The sequence below is a fragment of the Cnephaeus nilssonii genome, assembly GCF_951640355.1.
Source record: "Cnephaeus nilssonii genome assembly, chromosome: 4".
NCBI lineage: Eukaryota > Metazoa > Chordata > Mammalia > Chiroptera > Vespertilionidae > Cnephaeus > Cnephaeus nilssonii.
In genome coordinates this window covers 102,033,712-102,048,188 of record NC_137075.1, presented here as the reverse complement: position 1 = coordinate 102,048,188, position 14,477 = coordinate 102,033,712, and the positions used below count along the sequence as shown (strand labels likewise).

The window sequence follows — 14,477 nt, the reverse complement described above, 5'->3', positions numbered from 1 at the left end:
CCATATGTCCAGGGGTCACCCTGAGAACCCTGGCACACCTCCAGGGTGGATCTGCCTGGCACTACAACAAGTGCCATGGAAGGGAGCCCAGCACTCGGGCAGTGGCTCAGTGACGCCACCCACTGGCCAGGCTTCCCTCTTCCCGCTCTGCCAGCCTTGGCAGTGACTGTTGTACCTCCCCAAGTGGGCAGGAAGGTTTTTCCTTGAGAAAAGGCCTGTGAAAGTGTTCTGTGGGGTGACACGTTTGGTCTTTGCTTTAAAGTTCGCTCCATGAAATGGACTTTGACACGGGCTGGGTCTTTGGCTCTGCAGATGGCAGAGTTGGAGATGCAACTCCAGATTGAAAAGGAAAATGGCCAGAACTTGGAAGCCATCAATAAAGAGCTGTTGAAAGATCTAAAGCAGGTGCTCGACACTGTAGTCACCCTGAAGATGGAGGCCTCACAGGTAGGCCCTCCAGAGCACATGCCTCCCCTGGTCCCCCTGGCTGCAAGGGGGAGCGTCCAGGATCACAGGTGTGTCCTGGTCATTGATCAGTGATCCCTGTGTGACTGGTTTCCTCATTCAGCTGCAGCTCAGACCAGCATTTCTCAGCCGTGGCAAGGGGATAGGGACAGGTGTTGCCTCCCAGGAACACTGGCCATCTTGGTTTTGATTGGCAGGATTTGGGAGAGGGGAAGGGAGGTGCTCCTGGCTGTCTTGGGTGCATGGTTGTTGTGTAAATATCTGGGTAAATTGGTTGGTAATGTTGTTCAGATATTCTATATCCTTACTCATTATCTATTCCTCTCTTTTTCAATAGGCTTTTCAAAGTAGTCAGAGAGGGCACCCGATGAGTTTATGCAGAGACAGGGCACAAGTTTCCCAAAAAAGGTCACGTGTATGGAGGGGGCACAGGTGTCAGTGTAGCACCATGTGATAGTCCGTCTATGCTTTGGGCCCTTCCCAGCACAGTTCCTTAAGTGCTAGTAGAACTGTCTTCAGCAAAGCTGGGTTTTGCCTGCCCTGAGGGTCCCTGCTATTTTGGTGCCTTCAACTTGCCCTGCTCTTGGCCCCTCACTGCTTTTGGGGGTGTGGGGATGCAGAGTCTTTGACTCCCAGGACCTGCACCCGATGAGGCATCATCACCTTTTCCGTCCCGGCAGGTGGATCCTTCCTCCAAGAACCAGCAGGAGGCCAAGGACAGGGAGCTGGAGGAGCTGTACGAGCTGCTGGGGCAGCTGATTGAAGCCCATGAGGCCCTGCTGCAGGACCACGGGAGCCTGGGGGCGCTCCATGAGCACCTGTGTGGGCAGTACCAGGCCCTCATGGAGGAGCACAGCCGCCACAAGACCCTGCTGCGTGGTTCCCTAGCAATGGAGAGCAAGGCGTTCAGACTCAGGTGGGTGCCGGCAACTGTTGGGGTGACTAGCGAGCTCTGCAGGCCTTATGCTTCAGGCCCTAGAAGGGTAATATGCTAATTAGTCCAACCAGACATCCTCCCGGATGTCCTGACAAAGCCGGGGCCTGAGCAAAGCCGCCGGGGTCCCGGGTGCCTGCAGCTGCCCAGAGGGATGGAAACCAGGGTTCTGGGCTCCTGCGGCTCACTGGAGGAGGGAAGCCTGGATCCTGGGTGCGGTAGCTGAGGCAAAGACTTTTAGGGGCATTCAGGCAGGCAGGGGAGGAGTTAGGGGCAATCAGACCAGCCAGGGAGCAGTTAGGTGCAATAAGCCAAGCAGGCAGAGGTGGTTAGGGACAATCAGGCAGGCAGGCAGAGGTGATTAGGGGCAATCAGGCAGACAGGCAGAGTGTTTAGGGGCGATCAGGCAGGGAGGAGGCGAGCGGTTAGGAGCCAGCAGTCCTGGATTGCGAGAGGGATGTCCAAGGGGTCTGAGATTGGAGAGGTTCCAGGCTGGGCTGAGGGACCCCTCCGCCTCCTCCCCCTTCACAAATTTCGTGCACCGGGCCTCTCGTGATATACTTAATGTCTGCTCACATGTGGAAGGTTTGTGCAAGTGGAATCTGACTGGCTCTGAAGGAAGAGTTCATTGTCCTTCTGCCGGTAGCTCCTTGCTTGGTAGACCTCCTGTGTTACTCAGTGGTTTTGCTGGTTGCACAGATAGCTGGAGCCCTTGGTCTGTCTGCAGCAGGGCTGCAGTGTGGGAGGTGGATGTGCCTGGAGCCCATGCTGCTGACCCTGTGTTCATTTCACTTGACGCCTGACTGGCACCCTCACTACTTTGTTCCCAGCACACATTTCCTGGGTGTCAAGCCTCGTCCCGGAGACTCAGTGGGGAGTGAGACTCACAGTTTGTGCCTTGCTGTAGGGTGGTTACCAACGTTTGGAATGTGCTTGATCCGTGTGCTTTCTAGGACACAACAGGGAAGCAGGAGTTGGGAACCCTAATGGTCCATGCCCGATTTGTCAACCCTGGATGACTTTTTCCAGAATCATTCACCTGGATGAGAAAGATCACTGCCCTGAAAGCCAGGCAGATCCCCCACCCCCACTTGCCACTACCCACGTCGGGGCAGCCTCCACCTGTGGCTAAAGGCCACAGGACGCTTGTCTTTCAGCAACTGTCACTGCTGGTTTCCAAGTCTGAGTCCCCCCAAGTCTTGGCTCCAGGTGGATGGTACTAGTACAGCTGATGGGGGTGGTAGAGTGGAGGCGGAGGGCTGCAGACAGAGGCGGCAAACCCTGGAACCCTGGGTGGTCTCTGTCCGCCTGTCTCTGGATGTGGAAAAGTCAGGAAGGTGGTCTGGATACGGATTTGTCTGTGTGGGATGAGTGAAAGGGGATGACTCACGAGGAGCTGCCGAGTCACCCTGAACAGGGGAGGATCCAGCAGGTGGGACGGACAGCCATGGGCTGGTCAGGGACTCCCCCTTGTTCTCTGCAGCCCTCCAGAGAGGCTGTGCGGGACCCTATACATACTGAGGCAGGGAGAAAATAAAAGCCTTGAGCTGAGGGGGATCTGAGGAAGAGTGAAAGTGTGGACTGGGGTGCCTGGAGGAGCAGGGTGTGAGTTTGCACGTGCCTGTGTGCCACTGGCCCCTGGCAGCTGCTGGGGCCCCAGCAGGCAAGCCTCTGGCCCCCATGCTGCCTGGCTCAGCACAGGGAGACTCTGTTCACGAGGTGGGTGGTGGGCTCATCTGGCCCTGGTGAGGGGGGTCAGCTGTCACGTGGGTAGAATTCCCTGAATATGTGCTAGTTTCTTTGAGACGTGCGAGTTCAGAAAACAGTGTTGGTGTTCCTAGCGGGCTAACGGAGAGAGGTTGCTTAGACTGGGACTGGAAGGGACCCTGGAGAAGGGTCGTGTGGGAGGAGGGACACTCAGCTCCCGGGCTGGAGGAGACCCATGTCCATCCCCACCTCCCTCAGCTCTGCAGAGAGAAGCCGCTCACAGAGGCTGTGCAGTCTCCTGTCTGGGGGTGCCTAGCGGGTGTGTTTCCCTCCTCAGGGAACAGGACCAGCTCCAGCACGAGACAGCACTGCAGGAGCTGAGGAACCTCCTGAGCACCGAGAGGGAGGCTCTGAAACAGCAGCAGGAGGTGAACGCCCAGGCTGCTCAAGAGAAGCAGAGGCTGCAGCAGGAGGTCCATAGGTAACCGCCTCTGCCCCTGCTGTGGCATCTGCCAGGTTTCATTCAGATCAGCTCACTCAGCACCCACTGTGCTAAGCTCAAGCGAGTCTCCTGGTAATGGTGTATCTTTCCCATCCCTGTCATGGTCACAGCTGGACGGTCACAAGGTAAAGGCACGCCAGCTGGCTGGATGGAAGGATAGCAACACTGGGATGCTGCATTATCTAGGCTTGGATGGCCTCCCCTCCCACCTTGATGATGGTGATGACTGTATTGGGCATGGGCCCCTTCATCCTCTAACAGCAGCCATCCCGGGAAGGAGAGACGCTCGGTCCTCGGCATTCATGCTTTCCCTACTGGTGAATTCACCTCCTCGCTGAAATGCACTTGAACCCCCAAATCGGTAGCCGTGGCCTTTCATGGGCCAGTCCAGACTGTGAGATACTGGAGTCGCCTGATGGGCACGTTTGCAGATGAAGTTGAACAAGACCTTTGGCTCCTGCCTTGTTTCAGCTCTCACACTGCAAACCAGTGTCCCTTCAGTGGTCCATTGAGTGCCATGGAGTTCTATTTTTGTGCTTTTTGGTGGTGACATCGCTGTTTGAAATGGCCCCCAAATGGAGTGCTGAAGTGCTGTCTAGTGTCCCCAAGTGCAAGGCTGTGCTGGGCCTCATGGGGAATAAAGCAGCGGCACATGAGGCTCATTTTGGGCCCGAATGTGGTGCTCTTGGCTGTGAGTATATTACACAAAGTGTCCTGATGACTTGATCCGTTGACAGAAATGTGGCCAGAGACTCACAGGAACCAGCGGGGACAGATTCAGTATCCACTAAATGAGTGTTCTCGGTGGCTTGATAGGACATTATACCGTGAATCATGAGAATTGACTGCACTATTGTTATTCCTTTTCTTAAAAAAAAAACAAACAGATGAGGAAAGAGGCTCAGAGAGATTAAGTAACTTGTTCAAGTTCATGCTCCTAGTTAGTGGCCTTGTCAGGATTCAAATCCAGGTCTTGTCTCAACCCAGAGGCATGACCATATGAAGCCTTCCTTCCCACAGCCTTGTTTTAACATGTATCGGGGCTACAAGCTCAGGTGCCTCCAGTGGCCAGGCAGGTCCAGGAGGTGGGGAAGGGGTGTCAGCATGAGAGCAGACCCTCGTGGAGAATACACACCCTCTGAGAGCTGTGAGCTGAGAGTCAAGCCTGGGATGCCAGGTCATCCTTTTTTTAATTTTTCTTATTTTAATCTTTACCCCAGGATAATTTTTCCATTGACTTTTAGGGAGAGTTAAAGGGAGGGAAGGAGAGGGGGAGAGAGAGAGAGAAACATCGATGTGAGAGTGTCACATCTCTTGGATATCTACAGCACACAACCCAAGTACACTGGGGAACAAACCCGCAACCCAGGTCTGTTCCCTGGACTGAGACTTGAACCCATGACCCTTCTGTACATGGGCTGATGCTGGAACGGCTGAGCCACACCTGCCAGGGCCTTTTGTTTATGCTTTCTCCCCACCCTCTGAGAAGCTAGATATTTGAATGTGGATGTGAAACTTAAAAATTTTTAAATATTAATGAACTAATTAATTTAAATTGAAAAAGACAGGTGATGTGGGCCAAACAGGACACATCTGTGTTCAAATTGAGTCCATGAGCCTATGGCCATGTGAGTGTTCTGGTATAAATCTTTGCCTGGAATCCAGTCGGGCAGTTATGACGACGACGACGACGATGATGATGATGATGATTTCAGTGGATTTACATAACACTCCTGAATCTCATATTTTACTTGTCTCAGGAGTTGGAATTAGAAAGGGACTTGGAACTGGGGAGAAGAGCTGGGCGTATTTTATATAGATTTAGAGCAAAACCGTTCTGATTCCACGTATTTCAAAGGCATTTCAGCCAAAGAACCCTTTGTTCCACGTCGGCAGGTGTGCCCAAGCCTCCATGGGAAGGACTCTCACAGGGTGCTCTATGGGAAGGATTGAAGTGGTGTCCGAGCCTGCCTGTCCTGCCTCCCCCAGCCCACAGTGGGCAGCTGGGCCAGCCTCCTAGAACCCCAATGGACACAGTTTGAAAACCGCTGATTTCAATCCTCATTACACACGGGAAAAACGGAGGCCCAGAGAGGTTGTGGTTTTGATTAAGGTGCACACCGGGGACGGAGGCTGGGAGTGCTCCTCAGCTTTGGTCCTGTGGCTCTCCACCCCCAGAGTCCAGTTTTGGAACCGGCTGGTGGAGGGGGAGCAGAAGGAGCTGCGCAGTAAGAGCAAAGACATGCAGGCGTCCCTGGAGCAGCTGCAGCAAGAAGTGCGGCTCTGGCAGGCCCGCTACGAAGGGGCCCAGGAGGACCTGCAGAGAATGGAAGGCTCCCTGAGGAAGCTCCACAGCCAGTGCGAGGTGAGGCCCGGGCTGGTGGGCTCAGGACACCGGGCCTGTGCCCTGGGCGACAGCCTTGGCTCAGCCAGGTCGAAATGGGTCCTCACTGGCGTCTGTGCTCAAAGACTGTGTGTGAATGTCACACCGAGGCCGAGAGGAAGCCAGGGGCAATTAAAGGGGACAAACCCCATGACTGGTGGGGTTGCTTTAGAAACACCTTTCACCTGACCTTTGGTTTTTGCAGGGTCGGGGTGGTGCATGGAAACAGCCAAGTACTGTTTTATTTCCGAACCCTCAGCTGAGCACCTTGCTCTGTGCTCCCCCGTGTCCTCTCATTTAATCTGTGCAATGATGTTGTGAGCTGGGGTACCCATCCTCGTCCCTCTTAAGTAGTGGGTTGCAACCCAGTTTGTCTGAAGCCAAAAGTTGCTATTCTAGAACAGGAGCAGACCAACCTCAGCCCAAAATTCATTTCCAGCCCCTACCCCATGTGTTTCTATGTCTGTGAAAAAAGAATATTTTAAATATATATATATATAGATATATAGATATATAGATATATTTAATTTTATTGATATCAGCGAGAGGAAGGTAGAGGGCGAGAGGGATGGAAACATCCATAATGAGAGAGAATCACTGATGGGCTGCCTCCTGCAGACCCCTCCTGGGGATCAACCCCACAACCTGGGCAGGTCCTTGACCGAGCATCTCACCAGGGACCTCATGGTGCCTGGGAGGATCCTCCACCAACTGAGCCACAAAGTCGGGCAGCTTATTAATAAGATGTTCTACATTGTTTTTTAAGATTGTGATTAAGGCCTCAGAATCTTTTGTCTATTTTGCACTTGCGGCACATCTCTGCTCAGACCAGCTGGGTTTTCAGTGCTCGGTGGCCACAGGAGGGCCGTGGTTGGCTGATTGGACGGTGCACTTGGTTGTCCCCATGTCATTGGCTGTGTTGGTCATTCCCACTGGCGTAGATCATACCGCAGTGGCCTCTTTGAGCACGTGGCCTGTTTCTTCTTTGGGGAACAGATTCCCAGCAGTGGAATCACAGGGGCGCATGGTGTGGGAGACATTGTTGCCCTGTGTTTTAGATGCTGTCCTCTGAGAAGGAGAACTTAGAAGAAGCACAAGATAACCTGAGAAGCCAGATTGAGACACTGACGGACAGGAACAGGAAGCTTCTATCAGAGAATGAGGACCAGGCTCGGCTCATGTAAGTGGTGTGGGCTGACCTGTCAACAAAGGGGTCCTGGCTTCCAGCTCCACGCCTAGGCCTTGGCCTTCTGGGCAGAGCCGCGGGCACACTGGTGTCCAAGGACAAGGGACAGACCATCTTCCCAGTGCATCCTCCTCTCGTTTTCCTGGAATGGTTCTCGATTTCTGTAAGTAGAGGTGGTTGGCTTTTCAAAGATACTGCCCACTGCCAGACGGTTCTTCATCCGCTTTTGAATTGCAGTTCAATTTAAAAACTATGACAGCGGTAAAGTGAGGTGCCTAGGGGAGGAATTCAGATGGTGGGCTGAGTCGTTTCTGTGTGTTTTCCCTTAACAGGCTGGAGAGAGGGTCGTTGGTGCACCGTGGTTGTCCTCCCACTGCCAACAGGACACATTCCTGGCTTTGGCATAGGCCTGCGAGGTGCACAGAGCCAGTGTCCTGGTGGCCAGGAACTAGTAGGCATGATGGGATGTGAGCAGAGCTGTGTGCACAGCAGACAGATGTTGAGGAGCTTCATAGAAGCCTAGAAGGAAACATGGTGGTGGGAGTTGGGGTGCTGCTGCTGACCCGGATGGGGACAGGGCTGGCCAGTGGGGGGACGTGAAGGTGGAGCACCAGTGGCCTTGGTGCAGGGAAGGTGCAGGCAGTGGCAGGAGGGAAGGCGGCAGCAGGTGGTAGCCAGTTGTGGAAGGCGTCCATGCCCGGCTAAGCAGTTGGGTTCACAGGGAAGTGAGTGTTGATGGGAAGCTGGCCTATAGGCCCAGGAGCTGCCAGAAAGGAGGGCAGGAGGAAGAGCCTTGGTGATGGAAGCCTTGTGGTTGGAAGTCAGGTAACCCGAGATGCATCTTGTGGGTCCAGGGTGGTCTTCCCCACTCAGTGTCGTGCTGCTGGACTGTCCTTTCTTGAGGTCAGGAATAGCTGGCCATGTGGGACAGAGGGACATGGTCACAGTGAACACGGGGGAACTGTCCCAGCTCCCTGGGGTCACGGTGCTGCTTTACTATTCTCTCAGATTCTTCTGCTCATCTACAGGTGGTTGGCCACCTACCCAGGATGCTTACATGGAAAGCCACACTGTAGTTTTGGGGTAGAAATGACTGTGGCCTGAAGTTGGCTCTCTGTAATGCAGTGGGTAAAAATGACCAGCAGAGGTTGGGCAGGTGCCAGCTAGAAGCATCCGGGCCTGGTGCCCAATGGTTTTTCATTAGACAGTGTCTGTAGGAGGCCAGGTAGTTGTCAGACTTGCTGAGCCTGCTCTGAGCAGAGTGTTCTCCAGTCCTGGGAGGGTAGTGGTGCTGCCCTGCGTGAGTTTGTGCGCCTAGGGGTGGAGGGTTGGTCAGAGCCCTAGGGGAAATGCTCTAGCATCAGGCCAAGCAGCACGGCTGTGGGAAGAGAAGAACACAGACTAGAAGAACAGTGCCTAGGGCGCTGGGAGCAGAGCAGGGTGGTCCAGTGGTTTGAGAACCATCACTTCTTACGGGATGTTTACTTCACGGTGAACTCGCAGAAATTTCCTTGTGCTGATGGAGTCTGAGCAGCTGCCTCGATCCAGAGGACTCATTTTCTAGCGAGGAAACTAGGGTCTGAGCTGTCAAGGACCACAGTTTCCGACCCTGAGTTTCACATGGTTCGGGGCTTGCTCTCCTGAGATGACGTTCAGCCTGATCCTCGGTGCTTCGGGTCTCCTCACCTGTTAGGGTGCCCGGACCCACGTCACATGCTTCCATCCTCACAGTCCCGACTCCGCGATCATAAAGGCCATGAGCACCGTGATGTCCGAGTCCCAGGAAAAGTGCCGATCCTTCTGGGCCAGGTCCCAGGCTGGGCCGATGAGGCAATTTGCGTGTTTTATTTTAAAAACCAGATTGTTTTTCTTTCTCCTCTATTTACAGAGAAAAAGTAAATTTCTCACCAACAGTAAAAGTGGAGGAGGAGGGAACAGTAGTGGATTCCTGCGAGTCCCAGGCTCCGGTTCACAAGAAGTGAGTTGATTTAATGGCAGTAACTTAAGCCCAGAACAGAGAGCTTGCCCTTTCACGAGTGGGGAAAGCTGTGGCCATCTAGATCCGGGACCCGTTTGTTGGCCCGCACCTTCCCCTCTATGGCAGGTCCAGAGTGGACTCTGTGTGAATTCATTGCAAGTTGTGTTCTATCCCCTACGCCCCACATACGAAGATCATGGTGCTAGCGAAGAGCTCCATCCTTCTGAACCCCAAATTAATAGCCACTTGCCCGGCTGGAGGGACTGGGAGGTTGGCAGTGTCCTAAACCTCTACTTCTAATAGGAAAAAGCGCTGGATGCGAGCTAGAGCAATCGTCAAATTCTTCAAACGCAAAAACAGCGATTCTAGAAAACCAGCCAAGCCGTCCCCGAACAGTCCTCCCGAGACTGTGGAGGCCACGCCATCGTGCTCGAAGTGGATGGAAGAGCAAGACACCCACAGTGTGCCTGTGGGAAAAGGTAGGAGGGGTGACTTGGCTGCAGGCGGGAAATGAAGGGGAGGCCTCAGGTCTCCTTCGTGGACAGGGCAGCACCAACCAGATGGCGTGCTGGGTGAGCACACGTGTGTAGGAGCCTGAAGGGGGTGTGCTCCCCGCCTTAGATATGTGAACAACCAGATAGAAAATATAAGCCCACTGCAACTTAAGCCCACTGCAAATATAAGCCCAAAGTCAGTGTTGGGGCAGTTTCATCCCAGAACAATTTAGTTCCTTTAGCATGAGACCCTCACCTATCACATACAGGTGGTGGGTCCTGGAATGTCCATAGCAGATCTCCATACAGTCACCACAGAGAGGGCTCAAGAGTGTATGTTTTTGGGGTTCCTTGTATCTTCCAGGCCTAGGATAAGCCACTTCTGGAGGGAGATCCCAGTGCATTTAGCATGTAGTGGACATGTGCAAGGTCTTCAGCAAGGTCTTGGGGGCTCTGATCTTTCCGACCCTCTGAATAGCAGGTGCGGTTCTCTTCTCCCACCTTCCTGGCCTTGAGTCCTCCCACCAGAGGGCGCTGTACCTGTCAATTTAGGGCTGTGGATGGGCATGAGCCAGAGGTTCCACAATGGATTTCTAGTTGCATGTGCTGCATGTGTTTCATCAGATCTGAGAGCTGTCAGTTAGAAGCTGCACGATTATGTGCCCATAAAAAGAAATGAATGGGTGGTGGCAGTGACGATTTTGTCAGAATTGCCACCTAGCTGACAGTGACTGTGAGAGATGCTTGAAGCTGCATCCTGATTTCAGAGATGTGAGGTTTGGGGGTGAAAATGTGCATCTTGCAATCGATTAAACAAAGCCCTCATCTTAAAGGTGGCTTCCTTTTAATTCACTTTTAAATATCATTGTGTACATTATTTACCTGTAAACCTGCCAAGCATGCCCCCTGAGAAAGTTAAATGTTATGAAGGACACTAGGGCTTTCTGGGGACCAGGGCCGTGCCTGAGACTCGTGTGCTCTCAGAGGCGGGTGTTACAGCACCTGACAGGACCCAGGGCCTCTGACAAGCCGCCTTCTGAGTGTGACATGTGCACAAGCCTCTTCGGGTAGCATTCACCACTTCAAGTCCTGGTGTGGCACTCAAGATGCAAAAGTGAAGTGTGCACACGCATGCCCACTGTGTGGGGACTCATGCGTGCATTCCCATTCTTTACAGCAGGTGAAATGCTCACATGCAAATAGTGAAGCTTGCTAACATTTGTTTTATCTAGAGGGGTTCTGTTGCCTCAGGATTTCATACAGGCTCCTTAAATGTTGTGACATTTATCACCTCAACTTGTGTTAAATTGACTTAATGAATATAATCAGCCTAATTGAGTTAGCAAACCTTTCAGAGAAAAATGCTTGACTGATCGAAACGGTCGTTTGGCCCCATGAATGAGCGGTCAGTGGTAAATATTAGTAACGGCCGCCGTGCAATGGTGCTTCCTGGGCTCAGCACCCTTTAGGTAGTTGACCTGCTTTATCTATCGCCTTTAGGTCTAACTGCCAGGTGAGGTAGGCATGATTCCTATCCCCTTTTCAGAGCTGGGAAAGGGAGGTTTAACAGGGCTAAGCACTGGCCCAGAGAATAAGTGGTGGAGCTGGGTTTCAAACCCAGGTCTGACGGATTATGGGGCTTGAACTTTAACCCCTGTGAGCACTGCCTGCACTTCAAGCTGCTTTGGTCCCTGAAGATGCTGAACCAGCCTGGGCCCCTGCATTGAGTAGTCAGTCTTATCCTGTGGTGTGAGCTGTGGTCAGCAGGTGGCGCTGTGAGGAAAGAAGTAACAGAGGTTCCTCTGTGGACTTGAACCCTCAATCAGAAATCATCGGGTCAATCAGTTATGTTCATGTCCATGTACATGACATGCTCAGAAAGTTAGACCAATTGTCTGCTCTGATAAGACTATAATTTAAAGGTCATGAAGGGTAGGTTTAGAGTAGAGGATGTGTAGGGATCTAAACAGGAATATTTTTTTCAAAATATATTTTTTATTGATTTCAGAGAGGAAGGAAGAGGGAGAGAGAGAAACATCAATAATGAGAAATAAATATTGATTGGCTGCCTCCTGCACTCCCCGTCCTGGGGTTTGAGCTGCATCCCAGGCATGTGCCCTTGGCCGAAATGAAACCTGGGACCCTGTAGTCCACAGGCCTATGCTCTATCCACGGAACGAAACCAGCTAGGGCTAAATAGGAATAATTCTTGATGTTGAGGGTGTTTGGGCATCCAAAAGAGGTAGAGCCTTATCTGTTTTGGCAGAGGTAGGTACTCTCATTATTTTCAAACGTATCCTCTCTAAGAGGTTATGTTAGATGTATAAGAATTATTAGCGAGCCCTGGCCGGTTTTAGCTCAGTGGTTAGAGCGCCGACGCACGGAACGAAGGGGCACAGGTTTGAATCCTGGTCAAGGACATGTACCTCGGGTGCAGGTTTGATCCCAGGCCCCAGTTGGGATTCATGCGAGAAGCAACCAGTGCATGTGTCTCTCTCACATGGATGTTTCTCTCTCTGTGTCTCTCTCTCTGTGTCTCTCGCCCTCTCTCTTTCTCTGTCTCTCTCTCTCCTCCCGCCTCTTCCACATTCTCTCTAAAGATCAACGGAAAAAATATCCTCCAGTGAGGATTTAAGAAAAAATTATTAGTGAATAGTGGAGGTAGATACTTTTACTACAGAAACATACCATGAAGTGTTCCAAGCTCTTTGAAGAGGAGCAGGAGTTAGTTGTGTGTGAGCCTAGGTGTCAGGGAGCCTGTCATTAAAGTGGATGAGTAAGCCCAGCTGGTGTAGCTCAGTTTGCTGAGTATCGTCCCATGAACCGGGATGTCACGGTTCACTTCCTGGTCAGGGCACGTGCGTGGGTTGCGGGCTCGATTCAGGAGGCAGCCAATCCATGATAGAAACATCATTGATCTTTCCGTTTCTCTCTCCCTCTCCCTTCCTCTCTCTGAAATCAATGAAAACATATTTTTAAAAAAGGATGAGTGAGAAAAGCCAAGTCCTAAGTTAACAAACAGCCTTATTTAATAATTTAACACATTGAAACTGAAAAATCGTCCACCCCATCAGCTCCTAGAGCAATAGAGACTTCTCCTCACGTGCTAAGTAAAGCATTGGCACAAGGGTGCCACTGAATTAACAAAACGGAGTCGGAGCCTCAATGATTCACCGAGTCCTGATTCTGGTTGTGCCGTGGGTATTGTTTCCATCTCTCCTGGGCTGGGCAGGATTCTGATTACCAAGTACGTTTAGCCAATGTAGGGTCATTTGTTATTATTCAGTTCATTGATTGGCTGTTTTGTGTTGTTTTCTTTTTCCCTTCTTCTCTTGGGTTATCTGGGGATAACACTTTAGCTGCTCCGCCCAAAAAGAACAGAAAGAAGAAAAAAGACAAGTCACCAGCGGCCCGCCTGGCTTGGTTGCAGCACCTTCAGTTCTGGTCATCCTCTGACATCCCATCCCCTTCCAAATAGGCTCTCCCTCTTGCAAACACTAGATATTCCTTTCCCTTTACTACTTCCTCACCAAATACCCTCCCTAATTTATGAAACAAACAAACAAAAAAATCATCCAAAAAAAAAAAACACCCATAAAAAACCACCGGTGACCCGTACCGAAAAGCCAGAGGACCCGTAGTGGCCCCCTCCTCCTGACCCCAAAGCAGCTCCCGAGCCTTCAAACTACCAGCGTGCCTTCTGAGGACAACGGCCTCCTCTCCTGTCTGCTTCCGGTGCCTGCAGCGGCTGTAGAACGAGGAAAGAGGTTCCCGGGCTGCTTCCATTTGTTCTGTTAGTGACAACGCTGTGCCAGCCCTAAGGGTCACACACCACATGTGGAACTCCGTCTGGTCCTCCAGCCACTGGTATCATTCGAACAAACCCACTGTGGCCTGTGGATGCTCACAATGCAGTGACAAACCGACTTCCCAGAGGCAGACACTATGTGAGCATGCCCCTTAGAACACGTGTTAGCTACATCACCTCCATTAAAGTGTGTGTGTGCGGGTGCGGGTGAGCAGATACACACACGCACGCACTCTCTCAGGGCTGGGCCCTCGTGGTCCGGAAACTCGACTCCCTTTCCCAGAAGCCTGGTGGTCCCAGGGGAAGCCCAGACCAGCCAGACTCCAAAGACCTTGAGGTCCTGGGTGGACCCTGGAGTCAGGCTCACTGTTAACCCAGAGCGTTGCCAAGCCAGGCCTGGGCCCCACGTCCTGCAGGCCAGGGTGGTCTTCCAGGCAGGTGGCCTCAGGCTTTGCCTCTCTCCAGCTGGCTCCTGGGGCCACAGGGGGACCTGCCTCCCCTGCTCACTTTTCTATAAACACTGGGTCTGCCCGGCCTGGGTGATGGGGCAGAGAAAAGCCCTGCCCGCCCCCTCCCAGCAAGTGGCCACAGTGTGCAGAGGGAGCGTGTGCAAGAGGCAGGTGCAGCCTGATTGGGAAGTGGCTGCAGTGCCCCAGTGTGCCCCATGGAGCTGAGACTTTTATTTATTGTTTCTGAGTGACTTCCTGGGGTAGAAACCACATTTAATATATTACATACATGTGTTCAGCCTCGTGAAATATGTGCTTTGAGGTGTCCCCCAAATATATGTACTACAGGGTGTCCCCCAAATGTAAGCACACTTTCACAGCTGATAACTCAATTTTCACTCCATTTCAGGGTTATAATTGTATTTAATAAACCAAAACCTAAATATTTAACTTACCTGCTTAGTGACTTCTTTGTTCATCCGTCAGTCGGTTTCTTTCGTTGGTCTTGATATTATTTAGCTTGTGTGGGGGTGCCATGAACTAAGAAAAGTGAGGAGGAGGGGGAATTCTT

The 14,477-nt window shown here is 52.1% G+C and overlaps 1 protein-coding gene across 1 annotated transcript; it reads left to right on the top strand.

The window, feature by feature from the left end:
• Window positions 1-326: 326 nt before the first annotated feature.
• Window positions 327-13,219, top strand: LOC307098254 (protein Daple-like). The gene is made up of 8 exons (XM_079768980.1): window positions 327-447; window positions 1,146-1,381; window positions 3,444-3,587; window positions 5,787-5,973; window positions 7,050-7,171; window positions 9,066-9,155; window positions 9,459-9,634; window positions 13,009-13,219. Exons 1-8 carry the CDS (start codon window positions 328-330, stop codon window positions 13,125-13,127), a joined length of 1,194 nt encoding a protein of 397 aa, XP_079625106.1. The 5' UTR covers window position 327; the 3' UTR covers window positions 13,128-13,219.
• The last annotated feature ends 1,258 nt before the right edge of the window (window positions 13,220-14,477 follow it).

Bases quoted from the DNA above. Each gene is read 5' to 3' on its own strand.
- LOC307098254 (XM_079768980.1), top strand. From the start codon at position 328: ATGCAACTCCAGATTGAAAAGGAAAATGGCCAGAACTTGGAAGCCATC. The intron at 3,588-5,786 runs GTAACCGCCTCT...CTCCACCCCCAG, and splicing joins CTGCAGCAGGAGGTCCATAG to AGTCCAGTTTTGGAACCGGC. The intron at 9,156-9,458 runs GTGAGTTGATTT...TACTTCTAATAG, and splicing joins CAGGCTCCGGTTCACAAGAA to GAAAAAGCGCTGGATGCGAG.